General features: G+C 39.6%; 1 protein-coding gene across 2 annotated transcripts in view; it reads right to left on the bottom strand.

Annotated features, from left to right (window-relative positions):
* Positions 1-75: 75 nt before the first annotated feature.
* LOC124644086 overlaps positions 76-22,403 on the bottom strand; it is a 38,162-nt gene continuing 15,834 nt past the window's right edge. The window contains exons 2-10 of one of the 2 annotated variants that reach the window (XM_047183298.1): positions 21,712-21,816; positions 6,236-6,318; positions 5,622-5,753; positions 4,821-5,373; positions 4,434-4,561; positions 3,813-4,340; positions 3,236-3,385; positions 2,578-2,742; positions 76-1,887 (exon numbers count right to left, since the gene is read on the bottom strand). In XM_047183298.1, the coding sequence (XP_047039254.1) occupies positions 1,748-1,887; positions 2,578-2,742; positions 3,236-3,385; positions 3,813-4,340; positions 4,434-4,561; positions 4,821-5,373; positions 5,622-5,753; positions 6,236-6,318; positions 21,712-21,788 (1,956 nt within the window). In that variant the 5' untranslated portion in view covers positions 21,789-21,816 and the 3' untranslated portion in view covers positions 76-1,747. The remainder of the gene's footprint in view (positions 1,888-2,577; positions 2,743-3,235; positions 3,386-3,812; positions 4,341-4,433; positions 4,562-4,820; positions 5,374-5,621; positions 5,754-6,235; positions 6,319-21,711; positions 21,817-22,403) is intronic. The other variant, XM_047183299.1, reaches the window with a different exon arrangement.

The following is a 22,403-nucleotide window of genomic DNA, read 5'->3' as shown; positions in this document are numbered from 1 at the left end:
TGGTATGACGACTGTAGGAATTAATGAGTGCGAACAATATTAGTAGGTATGTAGAGCTTTCAATAAAACACCGTGTAGTTGGCACAGTATTAATAATTATAATTTATTTATTGATACAATAAACTCGAATTAATCACAATACATCACCTCACTCTGCACAGTCGGTACATGTCACACAGACGGCCGGATGATTCACATAGTTCTAGCTATTTATACTTATCGTTATTAACAGGTAATCACAAAATAGTTCTCTTTACTGATCCTAACTTTTCATTGATACTTCATACTTGTTTTATCTCACGAAAGCGGATGAGTCATGCTTGTGTGTGAAATATATATACGCACATTGTTCTTCTTTCGTGTCGATAACATGTCTTATAGTGAGACTACACTATGTCAGCCCAATATGCCGCCGAGAGCACGGCCGGATGCGCTCATAAGGTTCTCCCGCGAGCAAGTTTCAGGGCACGGTGAACATGGGATGAGGTGGGACATGGTCTGCACATTGTGTTTGTATGCGTAAAGTCGGTAGCGCTCAGAAGTGGCCGAGTCGCCAAATCATACAAACACCATGTGTATATTCTTTTGCACACACAAGCATGGCTCCCCCGCTTACGTGTGATAAAATATCTATAACGTGGAATCGCTAAAACATGGAGCTTGATACACATATCTTTATTAGTACACTTGTACAGTTTATCACATTGTAGGTTATGGCAAACAGTTCGTAACTAGATGGTCTTATACTAGACAAGTAGGTGGTATGCTGTCCTATTGTATGTGTCGCTATTCATAAATATACTAAGCGGTATCCACACTTACTAGGTGTCTTTTTTTTAGAATCTATCTTTTAATTCAACAGTAAAATACTTCTACTTGTAGTAGCCATTTCTCATATCATTAGCTTAAAGTCCAGAGTCCACTTAAGCGGAACGAAAAGAATTTAAAAGAAGCAATAGAACTCCTCCGCTCCGTTTTTGTGGATTGTGGTGTGTGGTGGTTGACGTCAAAATTCCGTCAAGAAATATATACTCTTCTAATTTAATCTTTATGTACAAAACAATAAAATTCATTTAGGTACCGACATTTTGGCGTCATCTCTACTAGGTGCCTATAGGTACACACATCGCACATACGCTCAATCAAAAATGCGCTTAAAAACATTCGATATTTATAAAAATATTCGATACATGTCGATCTGGATCTTCTGTCCCTCTCTCTCAGGATCATGTTGTCTCGTCTGTTGTGTTCAACAAACTTCTTTTGCTTTAGTAATTGTTTCAACGTCCCAAGCAGATTACTATCTGCCTATCCTTTTCCCAACTATGTTGGAACGTCGCGTCGTCCTAGTCGATAATTACAAAGAATTATCTTTTCAACTACTAGGTAGTTGACTCTTCTGCTTTCATGGTTCCTATTTCACCGTTTGGCTTTTTCAAGAAAGTAAAATGAAAGAGGCTCTGCTTACGTCAAATCTCCAGCTGCAGTGCAGTTAATGGGCGCCTTCCTTCTCAGGTGCCACAGCCCTTCACCCGACTTCTCTGCCCTGCTAGAGTATTTTTCTTCAAGCCTAAGTAATAGTAAAGTTATAAGAAGCCTTTCTTTCATGAGGTCCAGCCTCCAAACGCTTTATAAGCTAGCTCCAACGTCTGTACATAAGAGGGGCTACTTCATCCCCACATTTCCCCTGCGATCTCCTGTCTGCTTTTACTGCTGGCAGAGCGGCAGCTACTGGCAACAGTGACAGCTACTGCTGGCAGCGGCAGCGGTGCAGCGCGGCGCGGATGGTGTCGGCGAGCGCGGCGTAGAGCTTGCAGCGGCGCGAGGCGGGCTTGCACACCTCGCGGTGATCCACGCCCACGCCCAGCAAAGTGCCCACGCCCGCGTCTGACACCATTACACAATATATATTAGCTCACAGGAAGAAACCTCAAAATGTTATCAGGAATGTGGAACGTTATATAGATTAAGTAATGAGTATATGCGAGGAGCATATGAGAGGGAGAAAAGAGTATCTTTTTGTGAGGAAGGTGTTGAACACAAACGTGGATTGATGTGGAGGATAAGTATGACAAAGAAACGATAGTGTGTTTGAAAGACTATATGGCTGCAAAGAGTATACTTGATGACGTCTGATAGCAAGATATATAAAGAGACAGGAAAATGATGAGATGAAGATTAAAAAAAAAAAGATATCAAGGCTATGCTAGCAGTATTAGAAAACGGTAATATTTCCTAAGATAAGCATGATATCGCGTAAAGTGAACATGATGAAGAAAACTAAATAGAATACCGTTAATTTCAAAGCATATTTGATTACATTGATTTTTTACATTAAATGTTGTTTCACATGCACTACCTTATACCTACCATTGCTGGCGTAGAAATCATAGATAAAGGATGTACAGGGCGCGAACCTATTTTAAAACTATGGTAGAAATATTAAGTTAACCACCAAAAAAATCGTATAGGATAAAAGGAAGAAGTTGAAGATGATGAAGAAAATCCACCACTGATTATTGAAGAAGAGGGAATGATCAAGCAAACTTGTGAAGTCATCTTAAATGTCTCGTTTACCGGCGGAGTCCTCGCTGACGATCCTCAGCCACAGCACGGACATGAGCGTGCGACACGTCTCCACGATGCTCCGCACGAGTGGCCGCGCCGCCGCGCCGCCCGCATCGCTCGCGCCTGACACTGCGCGGAGCCAGCGCGAGTGTAGGTCCAGCACCAGGGGACAGTCTGCGGATGACGACAATGCAGGTCATTACGCAAATCTTTATTGCTTTCACACCTAGTATGCCGAGTTTGGCGAACTCAGACCTTTTTTTAACGATGGTAAAAAGACATCTCGCGACACGACGACCTCCCGAGCGGCGTCAGCATAGTCTGCTACGCCCGCGAGGTCGGCGCGCAGCACCCAGTCGTAGCCACAAGAGCGGCCCCAGAACCGATCCCTGTGGAACACCGCACGACATTTCTCGCCGGTTCTATTCCCCGTTGCGACCAGCGTATATGACGGACCTATCCGACAGATAGGCCTCGACCACGCGACGAAGGTAAGTCGGCACCCGGTGATACCGGAGTGCCTCCCTAATGCAACTCCAGGGAAGGGTGTTAAAGGCGTTGGCGATGTCAAGACATCCTAAACACCGAGTAGAACATGAAACCAGCGCTCGAGCGCCACAGCCCGACGTGGTGTCTCCTGTAACTAGCATACAGCAGGAGTACTCACCCTTAGCGATCTCCTGCAGCTCGACGCTGCGGCAGGTGATGGGCGTCTTGATGTCGGCGAGCGGCGAGCCGCGGTGCGGCACCGAGTAGAACATGAAACCCGCGCTCGAGCGCCACAGACCCGCGCGGCACGAGGACGAAATACTGTCTTCTGTAACATACAGAATGAGAAACTGAATACAAATAGTGTGGGATTCAGAAACTCAGCAAGTGTTACTGGTCAGTATTATCGATAATGTGATGTAGAAGTAGAAGTTAAGCTACATTGTGAACTCATGCAATAAGAGCTTTCAAGAACCACACTGTACTAAGGCTCAGGGCTTTTTCACATGCAGACGGTTTTCATACGGGTACGGCTCGGCTGCTGTGGAAATGTACATGAAATCTATTGGCACGGTCGCCGTACCATGTGAAAGAAGCGTATGCATTACTACTTCACACAGTCGTATGCATAGGGAAAGAACCTCAGGATCTTTTTAGAATTGTAATTTAGGAAAATAAATTTGTACATGTTTATTGATTTTAGAAGTAAATTATAACTGGAAGGAATAGGAAATATAGTCATGTGGGTACCGTACCTTCGTTACTTGAAGACATTTCCTCATGTTTGTCTGTCGTCACATCTCCGTCTGCACTCTCTGTCTGAGCACTTGTATCACTTACTTCTATAAAGTCTGACTTATCATTACTTCTAGCTTGCTTATTGTCTAAAACATCACCATTTTGTGTACAGCCATACGTTCCTTGTTCCACATTACTATTCATATCTAAATCTATTTCATCATCTTCATTAAAACTACTGTTACCGGAGTTATTGTTGTTTCTCACGTCGTTCATTTCGTCTATACTTCTAAGTGTAGTCTCACCGTTAGCGGCACAGCCGTTGTTCTGTTCTTGTATAAAGTTGTTGAGTAGTGTGTTGCAGGTGGAGTTGGTTTGAGCCTTATGTCTAGTTGCTTCCTCATCGTCACTATATCTACTGGTAATATTATCTATATTATGAACTATGTTCTTATTATACTGTCTGTTAGTTTGTTCTTCTAAGTTATTATTAGTCACTTGTTGCTTGGCAACACTGTTCTCCATTTTCAGATGCGCTTCATAAGCTGAAACAAATAATAAGTTATTAGGATCCTTTGAGTCAGGAACATCTAAACGGATTGTGTTATCACTCTTGTCTATGATGGTTTGATTCTTACCGTCACAGTAGATCTGCTTGATGAAGAGTCCGCCCTTGGAGTGCCCCACCCACACGACGGGGCGCCGCCCCACCCCCAGCGCCAACAGCTGCGACGTCATCTGCGCCGCGCGCTCTTGTAGACTGAGTCTGGAGAAGACATCGCAGAACTTATTTATTGTGTATCAGTTGGTAGACAGCATTGACCAATGGTGATGGAATAATATCGTGTGGAAATATGGACGTCATTTGCACGTATACCTTTGGCAGTCGTTACGTTAGTTAGAAGCCAAAACGTATGACAATCAGTCTTACCAATGGGTATCGTGTTGCCTAAAAAACTGTGTTGAAGATGTCTGATGAAGATGTCCATGTAGAACAGCAAATATTTATCTTTGTGAACTCTTACCTTTTATTACCCTTAATCCACAAAGGTCTCCACAAGTACGGGTCACTCGTATAATTAATAGAGATGACCCTCGCCCCGGGGAAGTCCTCCTTGATCCAGTCCCTCGGCCAGCAGTGCGAGTAGCACTCGTCGCACACGCAACCGCAGCCCGGCTCGCACTTGGCACCTTTCCTCACACTCACACACTTGCACTCACTGACACACTCGTCGTCAGTACACTTGAGGTCATCGTCACGGGTGTTTTCACAGTCATTCCTGAAGAGTTCGGAAACGAACTTGGCTTGCGTCTGATAGTTGTCATTGCTGATTAAAGTGTTGTTATAGAACTTCTCAGTAATGAGTGAGTTCTCGTTGGGCAGGATCTTGGTGAAGCAGCCGCTGAGCTGGTCGATGACGGAGCCGTTCAGCTCGGAGGTGTAGGCGTGGCCGGGGGCGGGGAGGGGGCGGGTACACGCGCAGGGCTCTGGGCTGTGACTGCGGAGGGTGACGGTGGGCGGGTCCAGCTTGTACTTCGTACGCCACTCGCCTTGACGCCATGTGTTGCCGAGTGAACCTGACGGAGGTATATAGAGGTTAGAATGAGGAGGTGTGCAGTAGTTATGTCTTAAGCTGAGCTATTGATCATAAAGGACCATGTGTTGCTCACTTTTGGCAATAATTTACGGAATTACTCGGTAATCTGGACTAAGATTGATATTCTTCAGAGCTCTATGTTCGCACACAAGGCTTGCAGTTGTCTGGCGACTCGGGCTTGGCAGCACCTCGGGGTGCAGGAGCTCGTTGTGTCGCCTCGCTACATACCGTAGAGTCCGTGCACGAACACGACGTCGAGCTGATGGCGTGAGGGCGCGTGCAGCACCTCGCAGTGCACGCGCGGCTCCGGGTGGAGGTGCTCGCTGCCGGCCGCTCGAGACCTCGTAGCTGGCTTGCTTGCTGAGGAGAAAATCATACTGGTTATTCAACAGGAACGATCTTCTAACTGCACTATCAGGCACTGGCCATGCCATCAGGCTATGAGAATTAAGGAACAGAGCGTGCTTCAGTGTCTGCGCGAATGCACTGTTATATGATGGACTATATTTAGATGATCTTGTTAGGGAGAACAGTCGCTGAGGCAGACTAGGTCTGGACCCCATTATTTTTGGAATATTGTAACAGTAACTATGGGACTAGCTATCATCCTGCCTCGAAGATCTTCTCAATAATGTCTAGATTCTAGATGCCTCGTTGGTCTATCTGTCGCAGGCGCGGCTGCTGAGCACGAGGTCCCGGGTTCGATACCCCGGGTCGGGCTGAAATCGCTTTATGGGTTTTAGAAGCTTTCACAAAGCAGTCCGACACCTGGAAGTTGGTGATTGATACTACGGTTAGAAACCATTGTTCTAGAAGCTATCTATCAGTAACAGTATACTCACGTGCGATGGGCGGCGCAGGCGCGGTGAGCAGTCGGTGCAGTAGCACCGTAGCAGTGCCCCACACGCATGACACGCACCAGCGACTGCACACAGAGGGACATTACATTAGTATAGTATCATAAGGAAGTACATAGGGGAGTACGTAAGGAAGTTCATATGGGGAGTACGGAAGGAAGTATATAAGGGGAGTACATGAGTAAGTTCATAAGGAGAGTAGAGTACATAAGACAGTTCATAGTGGAATTCATACGAGAGTAGGTAAGGGTACATACGAGTTCACAAAGAAGTATTAAAAGGGAGAACAAAAGAGAACAGAAAAGGGAGTATACAAGGCGTAAATGTGCCTTTACAATTCCAAGTTATTTCGCGCGAACTATACCACTTCAACAGCCACAAATAGCCCGACACTTATGAAATGATGAGTTTACACTCGTAACGTGAGTCTGAAGGCGCACAAATTGCTCTGTATTAAGAGCTCGAGATGACAGGCGGCCATATTGTCTTGTTATTATATAAGTGGAGTTGTGAGCACTTGAGGAGATCAGTGATCACGGCAATCAGGGCGTTAGTGGACACTTGAAGAGGGTTGAGTTACATAGTATGTTAATATTGCTACCCATAAATCTTTTTATTTAACAGATTTTCTTTGCTGGGGAGTTGCGCCACTTCTGCCCAGCAAAAACATAGGAAGTGGTGAAAGGTGAGCGTTTTGGGGGCTGTCTTTTGTAATCGTCCAAAATGTATGTATGTTTTGCAGCCTTGTATACATAGTTTTGGGTTTGAGTTTGTTGTTGTGGCCTGTGTGTAAACCACGGTAGGAATATATAGTTTTGGATGACCTATGCGGTTTTATTCATTTGTTTGTTACATTGTCAGTAATCGAGTTTCTCGGTCGCGAGCCTGCACCTGCCTCGTCTCGCCTTCTCTACGAAGGTTCCATACATAATTTTATTGAGTTTCAGGAATCTCTTCGAATAAGAAAACAAAACACCGAAACACGGAGGAACTCGTCAGTACAACATACGGACCCATCCGCGGAGCACCCGTGGCAAGCATTTCTTAGCTTTGTGTGGTTCGAGAGTAAATGACAATTGATGAGTAAATACTGGCCTTTATCACATGATGACATGCTTTTATATACTCTCCCTCACAGCGTAATCTTATTATCGATCGACTTGTGCGGCTGTTTCTTAGTCCAATTCGAAATGTTATATCAACTAGGCTCAGTAGGATTCCCTACATTTCCACGGACCTCCACACTAGGGTGATATAATTAGCAACAAGACTACTGTCAAGGTCGGAAGCCATACAGCCACGAGAAACGAGCCACGAGCCCCGAGCCACGCCGGCGGCGAGTGACATCGCAGTACCGACGTAACCACTAAACGGATTATGTCGAACTTAGCGGAATGTCACGACGAGACACTGACGAAGTTAGGGAGGATTAGCGAATAGCGTTTAGACCGATTTATGTAACAATTCGGTGGTGTAATGTAATTGGGTATAAGAAGAACGATTCTTCGGCAATTAGTAGGTTTGTAATCTGATTTGTGACAGCAGAAATTGAATTGGTATTTCTTATAGGCTGCATTCTACCAGTCTAGCTAAGGGGTAAAGGGTTGCCCGGGTAACTGGGTTGAGGAGGTCAGATAGGCAGTCGCTCCTTGTGGCACACTGGTACTCAGCTGCATCCGGTTAGACTGGAAGCCGACACCAACATAGTTGGGAAAAAGGCTCGGCAGATTATGATATTGATTTTTTTTATAGAATCGATTGATTTATGTTTAAAAAATACATCATCTATTATACTTAGATACTTACTATTATAGTTGAACATTTTGTTTCTTAGCTTAAAAACTACATATATCTTAAAAACTATACAGGTCCGATTTGCAAAACGATTTCAGTTTTAATTAGCCCATTACTAGCCCATTTAATTTTATTGAGAAAGGCAAAAAGTAATGCGAGGCAGTCATTACATGACAAATAAACAAATCTATACTAATATTATAAAGCTGAAGAGTTTGTTTGTTTGTTTGTTTGAACGCGCTAATCTCAAGAACTACTGGTCCGATTTGAACAATTCTTTCAGTGTTAGATAGCCCATTTATCGAGGAAGGCTATATGCTTATCCGGGTGCGTGCAGGGTTCCCACGGGATGCGGGTAAAACCGCTGGCAGAAGCTAGTGAACTAATAATCTGTGTTAGTCCCCAGGCCGGCGAACAAATTTTTTTTTGATACATATACATTTAAGACTTTGTGAGTGCCTTCCTTACGATGAGTCCGACAAACTTTTCGAATGCGCAAATTTTGGTGCCGCTGCGTTTTTTAATGCTTGACTCCTGAAATTGTCGATATGACGTCACTATGGCTCTTCGTACATATACACGTTTCATCTTTTGAGATTCGTTTAATAAAGTTAACTAGAGAATGGTGGTCAACTTGTCCGATAAAGATCGTGCTGCGTTTGGAGTGTCCACCATCCTGAAAATGTCGATATGACGTCACTATGACTCTTCGTACATACCTGTTTCATTTTTTGAGGTTTGTTTAATAAAGTTAACTAGAAAATTGTGGTCAACTTGTCCGATAAAGATCATGCTGCGTTTGGAGTGTCCACCATCCGAAACATGTCGATATGACGTCACTGTGTCTCCCCATACATACATGTCGGACAAATACAACAATGATAGATAATACTATTCTTATTGCAAATATCGACTTGTCCGACAAATGTGTTGAGTCAAATAGTCAGTTCGACAAGAAAATGAGAAAAAAATATTACAATTGGAAGAAGTTTATTCTTTTTGTCAATTTCTGACTTAAATATTCACGTGCATTATTTAAGTATATTAAATTGGCATACTACTTACCAATTTTAATTACTATTTTAGAAAAAGTAGCCTGACTAAGACGTATTGTTGATAGTTTATATTATGTTAAGGAATAATATCCCACATCTATTAATGGACTATACATATATCAATCAAAAGGTCTTTTTCAGTGCAACATTTAGTCTCAACATACCACTTATCTTTTGTTCGCCGGCCTGGGGACTATGTGGTAATTGTAAGAGCGCGTACATTACAAAGATTTAGTCGGCCGATAGTTCGTTTGGGCTCATAAGAGGAATGGTAGTTTCACACGTAACAACAATTAGGTATTTGTCCAGTGTAAAATCGACTAAAAATTTGACAAGTAAATAAACTAAAAAGACTAAAAGTTTGTACAGTACATTCACTCTTAATCTGAAGACTTTGTTAGCTTGAATTACTTAATGAACAACTTAAATATTCGGTAGCTACTAATAGACAGATTTGAAAAGTAATTTCAGTGTTAAATAGCCCATTTAATTTTGCGTAAGAGGCAATCATTACGTGATAAAAATTGAAATAACAAAGTACTATCTTTGAGGTAATTGTAACTAGTATGTATAAGGTAACTTATGTACATACATAATGATCTTTGGTTCCGGTAATTGTAGGTAACTTCGTAAGTGGTAGTCATCAGGACAGTCATCACTGATTATGGGTTTTCCTATAGTTTGTGTATAGAAGCACAAAGATGACGTTAGTTAACAAATGACGGTAATTCTGAAATATTCGTCATCATGAAAATTACATTGTTTCTACGTAAATGGTTATCTAAAAACCGGCTGTTTTGATAATCATCCTCCTGTCCATATACCAATTTTTATTTGAGAAAAATTCTAAGCAAATTGTAGCTCATACAAAAAATAGAACAAGACCATATTATTGTTAAAGTACATACTTTCATTTATTTTAATGTTTTCTTGTAATCGACTGTACTTTGTACATTCTAAATATGGTAGGCTGTGTCAACTATAATATTATTATTGTAAGGAAGATCATGTAATATTTCTCACAATCCATCCGTCGTTTCGTTACTGTTCCCAATATTCTATCTAGGATTACAGGATGTGTTTTTCTATCTCGAGACAGGAATTTGGCATTGCTTGTGTCATCCTCCGAGCCTTTTTCCCTACTATGTTGGGGTCGGCTTCCAGTCTAACCGGATTCAGCTGAGTACCAGTGCTTTACTTGGCATTACTTGTGTGGGGCTTATTAAATATCAAAATTATATTTGTAGTAAGCAAACCAATAGATAGATAGAATATTAGGAAAGGCCCTTTTTTGATAGGAAATCATCAAATGCCGGCTCCCGCTGTGTATGTAGCGCTCGGGAGTGTCAGACTCTTACTGACTAAAACCCATCATGTTCCTCCAGCGGTTTCCTTTATGTACCAGGGCCGCGGTAACTCAGACCCGTTGTCTTCTATGTATATCTATTTCAGAGCAGTCGGTTAAAACTCAAAGAAGTCCTAGCAGTGTCTACAAATAAATATAATTATATTATGTTCAATGCAGAGTTGGATATAATAGAGTGCACGAGCTACATGCTAGTGAAGGTCGAGTGATCGCAACCAGTTGACTGTCTGTACTAGTGCACTACTAGGAGGGCTAGTGATGTCCACTGTATTGGGAAATATATCGATATTTTTGAGGTGTCGATAAGCGATCCACTACTAACATGTAACATGTTGAGTTTTATCGATAACTCTAGACATTAATAATAGACATTAGTTTTAAGTATACTGATATAATTTATGGGTAATTAAAGACGCATTTATCGCATTGGGGTATCCGTTCATAAGTGCCTGTGAAGGCCTAAATGAAATAAATGATTTGACTTTGACTGTAATGGTTAATGTATGTAGATAAATAAATAACTTTTAGCTGTTGATAAGCGTTCCGCTATAATAATGTTAAAGATATTTAATATATGTATAATATATGTGTGTACATATGTGACAATAACATGCCTGTCTATATCAGTAGGTACATTAAATATTCAGCTATTCCTACAATACATAACAATTGTACATACATACAGTCAGACACACGTGTCGCCATTTCATCAAGGTTGTTGAACAATATCAATGAACATAGATATGAATTTTGCGAATTCCTGTTAGGAAAAGAATTTCCGTGGCAGTTATAAAGAAAAATAATCGTCTTTGTCATTTATTATAAATGGCATCTTATAAATTCTTAAAAAATATGGATAGTTATCTGAAAATTCGTATAAATTAAAGTGAAAATGAAAATACAGCCGTTAATTATTATTTGAGAAAACCTGTTTTTTTTTTGCAAATAACATTCCAAGGTTTTCGTACATACATTTAGAATTACAAGTGAATTTAGATTTAGCGGTCACAATTTCATGTGGAAATGAATGAAAAATGATTCAAAGTTTTACTTAAATTTTGCACAAACGAACTACCTATGGCATTTTGAATATTAGTGTGTACCTATATGTTATTCTGGCTATTTTTCTTCATATACTTGACACAATTAAGTCTAGACATAAACGTGTCGTTAATCAAGAAGATAGCATTTTGTTAATTTACTATTTACTTATTAGTAGAAGACAATATCGTTTCTGGATAGTTCTAACTTACTTATATTTAAGTCTTATCGATGCAAAATAGACAATGTAATCATTTTATGATAATTTATTGTATTATGTAACAATTATATTACAATGTAAGTATTGAGTATTACACGCGCGGGTAACACAAGTACCTATCAATTATTATCTATATTGTGGATGCATTTACAAACCTACAAACAAAACAACAAAGTCCCGGGAATCGATTGTAAAGGAAATACATTAGTCTCTCAAAAATATTAAAAAAACACAAAAATATCGATAGCGAATATATCGACTGAGACACATCACTAAAAGCTAAATGATTAACTTAATTACTGAACTAGTCCTGAGTCGGTTAGATATACACGCACTTACATATTTTGCAATAATCCTTGAATACCCTTATAAGGTTTTATAAGATTAACGCGTCTGCACTGCGTATATCTGAGGCATCATAGCTGAAAGGAGAGAATGAATGGACCTATTATGAAATAGTTTTTTTTTAAAAGGGTATATAAGTTGGTAGTATTCTAAACTTCAGAAAGTAAGAAGGGAAAAGTTATTTGCATCAAACCCCAAAGATAAGAAACTATACAAACTATAAAGTTCCGACCTATTTTGAGGCCCTCGTCGGGTTAGAAAAATGCGCGCGAATTGTTAACAATTTGTAAGCTATTGTCGCGAGCAGTTCGTGAAGACCGCACCGCGGATTTTTTGATTTTAGATAGCTCCGCCCACTACACTTCCGCGTCTATCGCGTCGCGCAAGCTATACTCTTCACTCAATGTGTAAAATTTGAATTTCGCGCCAATCGCACACGCCGAGGTCAGCGCGGGGTCAGGAGAACCGAACAGGGAAGATAGGGAGCCGCAACTTACCTAAGTTTTTTATTTTTTGATCGGATTTTTTTTTGTTGTACTTACAAAAATTATTTGTAATGAAAACTTTTTATGAAGAGTAATATGATAATTTGGACGCGTATGGTTGTGTGTATGTATGTGTGGTGTGTCGTGTATGTGTGTTTGTATATCCAGAACGGATGAATCGATATGTATTTAGGTTTTTTTGTTTGAAATGAAATTAATCGGGAGTGTTCCTAGCTTTATTTGGTGAATATCGGCCCAAGATGGCCGCCGCCACAAAATGGCGAATAACATATTTTTTTTACAATTCCTTCAGTATGGATATCAAACGAAAGGGCTTGATTAGTATGTAGAATCATGTATAATATTATTTAAAGTCCAAGATAGCCACCGCCAGAAAATGCTGAATTGCATTGTTTTTTTATAGCTCTCTCAATATGGGTATCAAATGAAAGCGTTTGACCAGTGTTACATAATTTATACTAATGTTATAAAAAGGGAAGATTTGATTGTTTGTTTCTGTGGATTGTATAAGCTCTGAAACTGCTTAACTGATTTGATTTGCTTTCACAATTAGAGATTTACACTATCCCCAGTGAATGTAAGCCATATTTTATCCGGGCACAGGAAGAAGTTCCCCGGGAATGCGGCTAAAATCGCGTTAAACAGCTAGTAAAAATTAAGTGGTTAAGGAATAAAAGCGTCGCAGATCTTGTGTGTTATGTATGCTATAAATGTATGTAGTGAAGCTGTAAGGTATCAAAGAAGTAATGAAGCTAAGTAATTCATTTTTAAACATATTTATTAAAACTGAAATATAAATAATAATATAATGTAAAAAAAAAGAATTTATAGTATAACACGGTCTCCATAGATTTTTTGTTCTCAGAGTGCTTATAGTAAGTTCAACTCAGTCTTGCGCGCGGTTATGTGTGGGTAACCCTTGTACATATACAGTGACTTTGTGTGCGTGACAAGAGGTACAGTCGGGTACAAATACAGTTATTTAGGGGTTACGGCTGTTTAAGGAAAAACAGTTATTACGTAATTTAATGTTTATTTATCTGTGTAAATATCTATTGAAATTATTAAGTTAGTTTTTGATTTGTTTAATACCCAATAAAAATATTTATTTATTTATAATGATTCTGAATCGCTACTTGAAAAATCAAGTCCACACTTTTATTTATTGTCCTCGTACCCCGAGCTAGAAAATATGTAAGGAGTATTTAATTCATCTTAGATATTTCACCTCATTTATTTCTTAGATACTGTCAATGTCAATTTGAAAAAACTTATGAGAAAATAATGAAAAACTGTAAGATGTAATAATAAAAAGCTTTGGATGTTGTTTCATTTTTTGAATCGCTACCTGACTCCTTAAACATTTTCTTCGTGAACAACTAGACATTTTTGTAAACGACTGTACCCATAACAAAAAGCGATAAGAACACGTTCATGCTCGGACGACGTCACTGTCACACGAGCGAAAGTTGTATATTTACAAGCCGACGCACACATAGGGCCGCGCGCAAATCTGAGTTATCGTCACAAATTATTATACCTACGGCCGGAGCGACAACATGCGCAGGTCCGACCTCGACGAGGGCTATCGCCGGACTGGCTCGTCTCCGTACACATTGTGTATCAATCGCTAGAGCACGGACATAAGGTTCAGAATTGCGTAGCGTCTATCATGATCGCTGCCGCTCAAAAAATCCAATATCTTAAAACTTTAATTAAAAATGTTTGGTAATAGTTATGGAAAAATGACTTTGACAGAACGTTAATATTGATGTTAAGAATATATTAGAGTAATTTTGAAACATAAAGATAGTGTAACTTCCTTGTAATTTCAAAAATAGTACTTTTTTAGACGTGTTTTCGGAATTAATTATGATCGAGTAAAATTATCAGTATCGTGTTTTCGTTCTGGCAGAATCTAGATAAAGATATCAATTTACCTATATCAAAATTTCAGATCCATTGGTAAGCGGGTAGTCCTATAATTTGGCATGGCAAACGGCTATTAAAATCACGGTGGCGTCTGAATGGGCGACCTTCACTCCTCAGAAAATCGTTCAAACTGTCATTTGTCCTACTTTGAGTCTTTACAAGTATTCAAAACTTATTCCGCAACCAGTCTCACCACGGAAGAGTTACCCGGAAAGTTCACTCTACATTGGAAGGCAACCCCCGGCAAACTCATCTGCCGAGCCTTTTTCCCAACTATGTTGGTGTCGGCTTCCAGTCTAACCGTATGCAGCTGAGTACCAGTGTGCCACAACGAGCGACTCAACAACCCAATATAACTTGGTAACAGATTGTCAGACTTACTGGCTTCTGATTACTTTAACAACTCAAGAAACTATTGAAAATGAAAAGTAAACATGAATGAAGCCGTTCTTTGGCAGCACGTGTGATTATTAACTGAAATTATGCAAACAACGAGAGATGTTCGACTGTTTGGCGAGCGGCCATCTTACCACTGTCAGAGGTGAATGACCTGCGGACACGTGCGTGCTTACGTAATGAATACATAGATAGTTGTGTGTTTAGTATATACGAGTCTATATACATTATTTATTAGGTTTGTATGTTAATAGATAACGACATGCCTACATAGTTTACAATAGATAAAGAATAATCGTAGGTTTATAAAGTTGAGTTGAACCTTGTTTTCGCACTAATCTCGGGAACTATTGGTCCGTTTTGAAAATGTTTGCGTCGGATCGGAGGCCAAGGACGCAATCTGGTTTACTTTACAAATAAGTAACTTAGATTCCGAATTAAGCCATCTTTTTACGCCCGACTTTGAGTCTCCACTATGCCTGCGTGATTTCAAACATTTTTATCAAAAGATCTGTTGACTGACAATTTTTTCTTACATTTGACTCGAATCAATCGATTTGAACTGGTTTTATATGGATATGTTTCGAATCGATCGATGGTTTCATTTTCAATACCTCGTGGTAGGTAGTAACAGCTGTGTAGGATGAGTGACACAACAATTGACTGTCGTTAACAAAGAAATTATTCGTCATCATTAGGTACCTACTATTTACAATTCGACTTTGTAATAGGTATACCTACTACTATTAGGTCATTCAAGTCATCCTTTAATCTCTTCCTATCATTAATTTGCACACTGATACTCAGCTGCACCCGGTTAGACTGGAAGCCGATCCCATCCCAACACAGTTGGGAAAAGGCTAGGTAAATGCATGATGATATGTAGCTCTTCCTGTGTACTACACAATCACGCTAAACCGGCTGAACCTATTGAGAATGAATTTAGCTTATAGACAGATGGAGAGAGATGGGCCTAGTCACGGGAGAAAAAGAACGCGGTAGACAACGTTTTGCAAATCGTAATAATTACAAAAAAGTACGTTTCAATCTCATATTTTATAATCAATAGTCAATAGCTAACATTTACTACAAAATACTTTAAATTTCCCTCTAACAACGGCCGTCCTGGTGACCTACCGCATTGTATTCAAATCATAGACAATTGCCATTTAATTTCGTAAGTATAACCTCTAAGCGCGCTTAGCAACAGAATTGATAACATACTGAGGCGACGCGCCGTCATCAGCGAATATGTATATTTTATTGTGAATAAATATTAGGTCAGTTTATATCTCGGAATGACGGTTGTAAAATAGTTTTATTATTACTTAACGGATGAATTTTTAGTTAATGAATTGTTTTCTTTTAATAATTAACCTATACCTACTAATATAATAAAAAGGAAACATTACTTGTTTGTATTGCGACGATTTCAAAAATTCTCTCACTGTTGGAAAGCTACACTCTTCCCGAGTAACATAGGCTATGTTTTATCCCGGTACCATATTTAAACTGTGCCGGTACGGGCAGTAGCTCCTACGGGACGCGGGAGAAACCGCGCGAAAACGGCTTGTTAAAAATAATAATAGGTCACGTTATCTCTCGGGATGATTGTAAAATAATTTTATTATTGCTCAACAGATAAACTTTGAATGTTAATGACTAATTTTGTGGTGTTAATTTATTACTTTAAATGGCAAAAACTCCATGTTGGTATTTCCCTAGCTATTACAGATGATATAAGTATTTATCTATTGTGTCACCATAACTTTGTATATTAATTGGCATTTGTTCATTCACTTATAACAACATCATAGCAAATAATTATTTTGAATATAATTAGATCTTTTCATTTCTTCAATTTGGCCTCAACTATTAGTCTAATTTAGTTGCTGAAGTTAATCTGCAAACAGAAACTCATAGGATAACTTTCTTCTACTCAGGTACGGGACATAGGTGATGCCATAGATGGAAGATGATTATGAGAAAGCGAGATGCAAACGCGGTAAAACATGTATGGTCTTACTACAAAAACTTTAAACCCTGTTTTACAGTTGTCTAATAAAATTTTGGCTGCAAAATGAACCATATGTCAACGTCATAATTTGTCATTTTTTTAGACATGGCATAAACTGACGTTTAAAAGTTTTTGTGGTAAGACGGGTAAAGTTTAAATAATTTTTACAGAGTATGAGTTTGTACCAGTATCCTATAAACCGTTTCAGAATTCTACTATGATACTGTACTGTACAATAAATATTATAATCTAAATAACTTAACTAAAGACTGAGCCACTATGTCCTTAAATCATCAGCTATGAGATAACAGCTCGGTTGTCGCTCGGCGAGCGCCACAGAGTACAGCGCTTATGGCAGCTGACTCATTGCACAATTAGCTAGTTTGTGCCGTGGCTTCAGGGAAAACTATTAGCACGCTGCTGTGTGTTAGACTGTATGGTTTATCAGGAAAGACTATAATAGACATTGGTATATTTAGATGCTGGTACTTTGATAGCACTTAGTACAATAAATGAGTAACTTTGCGTGTTGCGTGTGGTTTGATTTCCATATCAGGTATTTAAGCATGCAATATGTATAAGCAAATTGTGTCGAATCGAGATGGTCCAATCAATGTAAATAATTATTTACTAAAGACTACCTGTATCACAATTTTTAAAAAAGACAAACACAATTTTTTTTTTTTCAAAAACAGGCCGTTTTAAAGGCTGCTATTATCACAATTTGAGGAAGGGGAGTGAGTCGACCTGAGGCAACAGACGACACAAACAAACATAATGACCATATTCATCGTATTTAGACGCACAACGACCCGACGGCACACGACGCCAATAAACAGGATAATTGCGTGAACAGGAACACCGTCATAGCTGCTCTTTAACTAGATATACTGATTAGTGGTATCAACGTGCTTGTTGTTTTACATAAATACTGTACTTCCAAATGGATCAGCAGAAGTATTTACTACAACTTTTAAATTCAAAATACATACAACTAAAACGAGCCGATGCGATTTAAAGCCAAAGGCTCCACCTGAACTTACATAAGGGCGAGATTCTACCTGTGTGGGGTAATGCACACAAATATGTCTTCAGGTCTATTCGCTATAGCATAAAATCACAACCTGCCAGCGAGGAATGGAGAGAAGCATGCTAAAGGTAAAGAAACTTGACAAGATACGACACAAAACTATGAGCTATAACAAAAGCTACTAACGCCCTGAGTTATGCGCAAAAGCTCAAATGGAAAATGGGTAGGCCACGTAGCGCGACTCAATTTAAACAGTAACAACCTTTTGGCGCGAACAAATGTGTTCTAACCGTTTTGATGGATTTTTCTTATAAGATTATAAATATGCTAATCTCTCACAAATGTGTCAGTCCCAGTAGGTTTGCAGTCCAAAAAGTAGCGGATAAATCCACCACCATATGTTCGAATTAACCATATATCTTAGAAACTAAGTAAATACCACCTCTCCGTGAACATAACCACAAAATAAACAATTAATCTCATAAGACTTGACGTAATGAAACCTAATCCACTTAACTACCGATTACATAAACCGTTGCGTAGTGTTCCGAGCCTCTACGAAGGTCGTAGTCCGATACCAAGGAGGTCAGAACACGGCAAAGTCTCCCCACATTTATCGGCTAACACTGTCCAAAAAGGCCTTCATGTCTACGTAATGAGGGTGTTACTAATACCACTTCTTCCCAGTGAAAACACGTAGGGAAGTGGTGCAGGGTGGGCATTTTGGGAGCTGTCTTTTGTAAATTTTTGACGTTCAAAAAATGCTGTTTTGCAACATTTAATAAATTATTTTTTATTTCGATTTGACCATTTGCATCGCCTCGGCTTAGACGAGCATCGGCGAAACGAGCCGTTTGTACAGCTGATCGTGAAACGACTCTGCTTAAGCTGATTCCAAATTGAAAAATCAAAATTGAAAAATCGTTTATTAAAACTTTTTGAACGTCAGTGTTTTTGCTGGGAAGAAGTGGCGCTACAAACTCCCCAGCAACACAAGTGAGATCCCAATACCTGTTCCGAGTCGCTATCGGTTTAGGTCAGTATGTCATTGCGTAAGAGATGGATTTGTTGTGACTGACTGCATAAGATAGGTTTTTATCAAACAATTGAATGTTTAATGATGAAAATTCTATTTAATTTTGATGTTTGGTCTAAGCGTGAGGTTTTAAAATTCCTTAACTGACGCCAATGAAGGTATGGTGTTTAAAAAAACACTGTAAAGCAAAAAAAATAGATATCAAACAAGGTTTTCAACAATAAATTATATATTTATATAAAATATAAATTCTTTATTTACATTATTTACAGACGCAGAACATTCCTTTGTTTTTCACTATATTTACAGGAACTTGAAAAGCGGGGAAAAATAGAGCGAAAAATTGCCCCTTTCTTTTAAAACTGCACTTCTGACTTCAACAAAACAGACCAAATGTGAATGTCTTTCCCTTCTTAAGAAAGTGGGCGTAAATACACTCTATTTAAAAACTGCAACAAAGTAAGTCTACTCTAAAAAGTAACTCCACTATTCTTTCTCACATTATTTGGCAACATATCACTACTATAAAAAAAAATCACCGCGAAAATATGTTCCCGTAACGCTAGCTAAGTATGTTCAAACGTATATTTTTAAATTGTCTATGATTCGCTCGTCTGTAGGGCGTGTAGGTACATCTATAATTGGCGCGAGACGTCACAGTTTTTTCGAAATATTCTTTAGTAATGTATTTATTTATGTTTTTGGCACGAGTTCGAGGGATTAGTGAAAGTGAATGTGACGGTATAATGTTTAATGGATAGATATCGTTGGTTAGCCTCCGAGGAAAATTTTCGCCAAACTCTATGGCGTCTGGATACTTTGGAGAGTCGCTTCACAGGACCTCTACGAATGTGATTTTAAACGTCACATTGTATCGCTGAAGAAAAACACTGCGAGAAAACTAGACTTCAAAAGCGGAAAATCGCATCAATTAATTCTTAAACCTTCTCTGTGTGAGAAGAGTATTGGTGGTAATTTTATACTTAATTACCAGTACGTACATAATTATTAGTCTAGTTGCACATTTAGGCGCCTACTTATTCTGTTCTGTTAGTTTGAACTACTTATGACTATGTATTACTTACTTATAAAACTATGTTATTCATTAATATGTTAAGTTAGGTACTATTTATTTCACCAATAAATAAAATAAAACTATTTGAGAAACAAGTTTTTAAACACGTGTTCAAAAACGTGACTTGACTGCGCCTACGCCGAAATTAAATCGAAGTAGATATGAGATACCAGTAACCAAGAATTTTGGAGCGAAGGGCCGTCAAACCATTCCCTCTATTTACAAACAAACAACAATCTACAGTTTGACATTAAGCTTGTAACGAGTTCTCCTTGACACAGCGCATGAGGCTGGGTTGACCTCCTTACAGGGCAAGACTAATGGTAACACCTATTAATGACGTGAATTACCTAATAGTAGTTTATTATTTACGTGTAAATAAATAAATAATAGATATGTGTAAGCAGGCGATTTTGTTGAAACCGTTTGTTGAAGTTTTACCCGCGTTCTAAAGGAACTTCTTTCCGCACTAGGATAAAAGGTACCTACCTCATAAGTATGTTATTGTGAGGTAAGTATATAGGTAAGTAAGTGCCTATTAACGTATCAACTATGTTACTTATTGCCAATTTTTATTTTATCAAAAGCCGTTCAGCCATTTGCGCCTGAAGCAGTTACAGACAAAAGATTAATTTCTTTACTCACAAACGGCTGAACCACAGATTATATAATAGTTGCTGAACGGTATTGTAATGAACATTGCTATATTATACATCAGAACAACATTCATAAAGGCTTCTTATTATCGGGGTGCGGGAATTAGTCCCTTTGGAACGCGGGTGAAACCATGGAACGGCTGACCGGATTTAAGGTAGAATTCCGTGGGTCGCGGCTGACGCAGCCGCGCGCGGCCTACGACAGTCGTCGGCCGCGCGCGACAATAGTCAACCTATGAAAATGTATGGCACCGCTGCCGAGGCCCGCGACAGTCGCGCACGGCCTACGAATTTCGTGAGCCACTAGTAGAATTCCGTGGGTCGCGGCTGCGTCAGCCGCGACCCACGGAATTAACTTTACTGCTGACGTTTTTATCCACGGGCGGAAAGTAGTTCTCTCAGAATATAGATGAACATGAACAGCAGGGCCCCGATTCTCCTAAGTTAATAATGTCAAAATCGAATAGAAATCGAATCGCAATATGATCGTAATAGCAGTTTTAACCATATCGGGCATTCTGCTACTAATAAAAGACCAATCGTATTCGATTGACATTTGATTGGTGTGCGATTGGTCTGCTATTTTGATGATTTTGGTCTATACGGTAGTTTGCTGTACAATCATTTTGCAATCGTAAATCATTTGCAGACAAAATGATTCATTATTGAATGACAGAAAAGGATAAAAACGTTTATTTCAAAGAAATAATAGCGTGATGCCACATACGCTTCAATCGTAATCGAGTCGGGATCGGATCTCAGTCGAATCGAGTCGAACGTCAATCGAAGGTCGCTTAAGTAAAATTAGGAGAATCGGGCCCCAGGTTAGAATATAATTATAGGTATGAAATATAATTAATTGTTAGTTCAGCTAGTTTGTGCTTATTTTGGTTTTAAAATGTCTGTAGAGGTCCAGGGAAGATTTAAACTATACGAACTTCGCGGGATCAGCTAGAAAATAAATAAATATAAGTTTAATTACGTCTACTTACACTAAAGTGACTAAATAGGGGTGCAGTTTGACGTTTGAGTGGGCGCCATCTTGCGCGATGACGTCAGACACGGCCATCTTGCCGCGTCACCGCCGTTGTCATGTGCTGCCGACAAAGAATATACACGTTAGGGTCCGTTCAGATAGACCGGGTCGGAGAGCATCGGCGCGCATTTTTCTTTTTCCACAGACCGGAGCGGATCGGCTGCGCGAGCATGCAAACGGAGCCAAACGTCAAGAAAAAATACACGATCGCAGCCGGTCGGCTCCTCTTATTATTTCACACCGAGCGCATTCGAGCATTCTCAATGACAAAAGCAGTGCGCATGCAAAAATAAACCTTACTTCAAATACTAAGTACTCAATTTTCAACGTGTTAAGAATTTGCTCTGCTCTCCGACCCGGTCGATCTGAACGGACCCTTAAACTGTAGGTCCCGGCTGTCATTCAACATCCTTGGCAGTCGTTGCGGGGGTATTGTGTTGCCCGGGTAACTGGGTTGAGGAGGACAGACAGGCAGTCGCTCCTTGTGGCACACTGGTACTCAGCTGCATGGGGTTATGGGGTTAGACTGGAAGCCGACCGGCTGGGACTCGGCAACATAGTTGGGAAAAGGCTCGGCAAATGATGTAACACGTACGGTGGCTAAGGTACTTCAAATTAAAAAAAACTCTGAAGTCTGAAAAATACTAC

The sequence above is a fragment of the Helicoverpa zea genome, chromosome 29, assembly GCF_022581195.2.
Source record: "Helicoverpa zea isolate HzStark_Cry1AcR chromosome 29, ilHelZeax1.1, whole genome shotgun sequence".
Lineage (NCBI taxonomy): Eukaryota > Metazoa > Arthropoda > Insecta > Lepidoptera > Noctuidae > Helicoverpa > Helicoverpa zea.
This window is presented reverse-complemented; position numbering and strand designations above follow the sequence as displayed.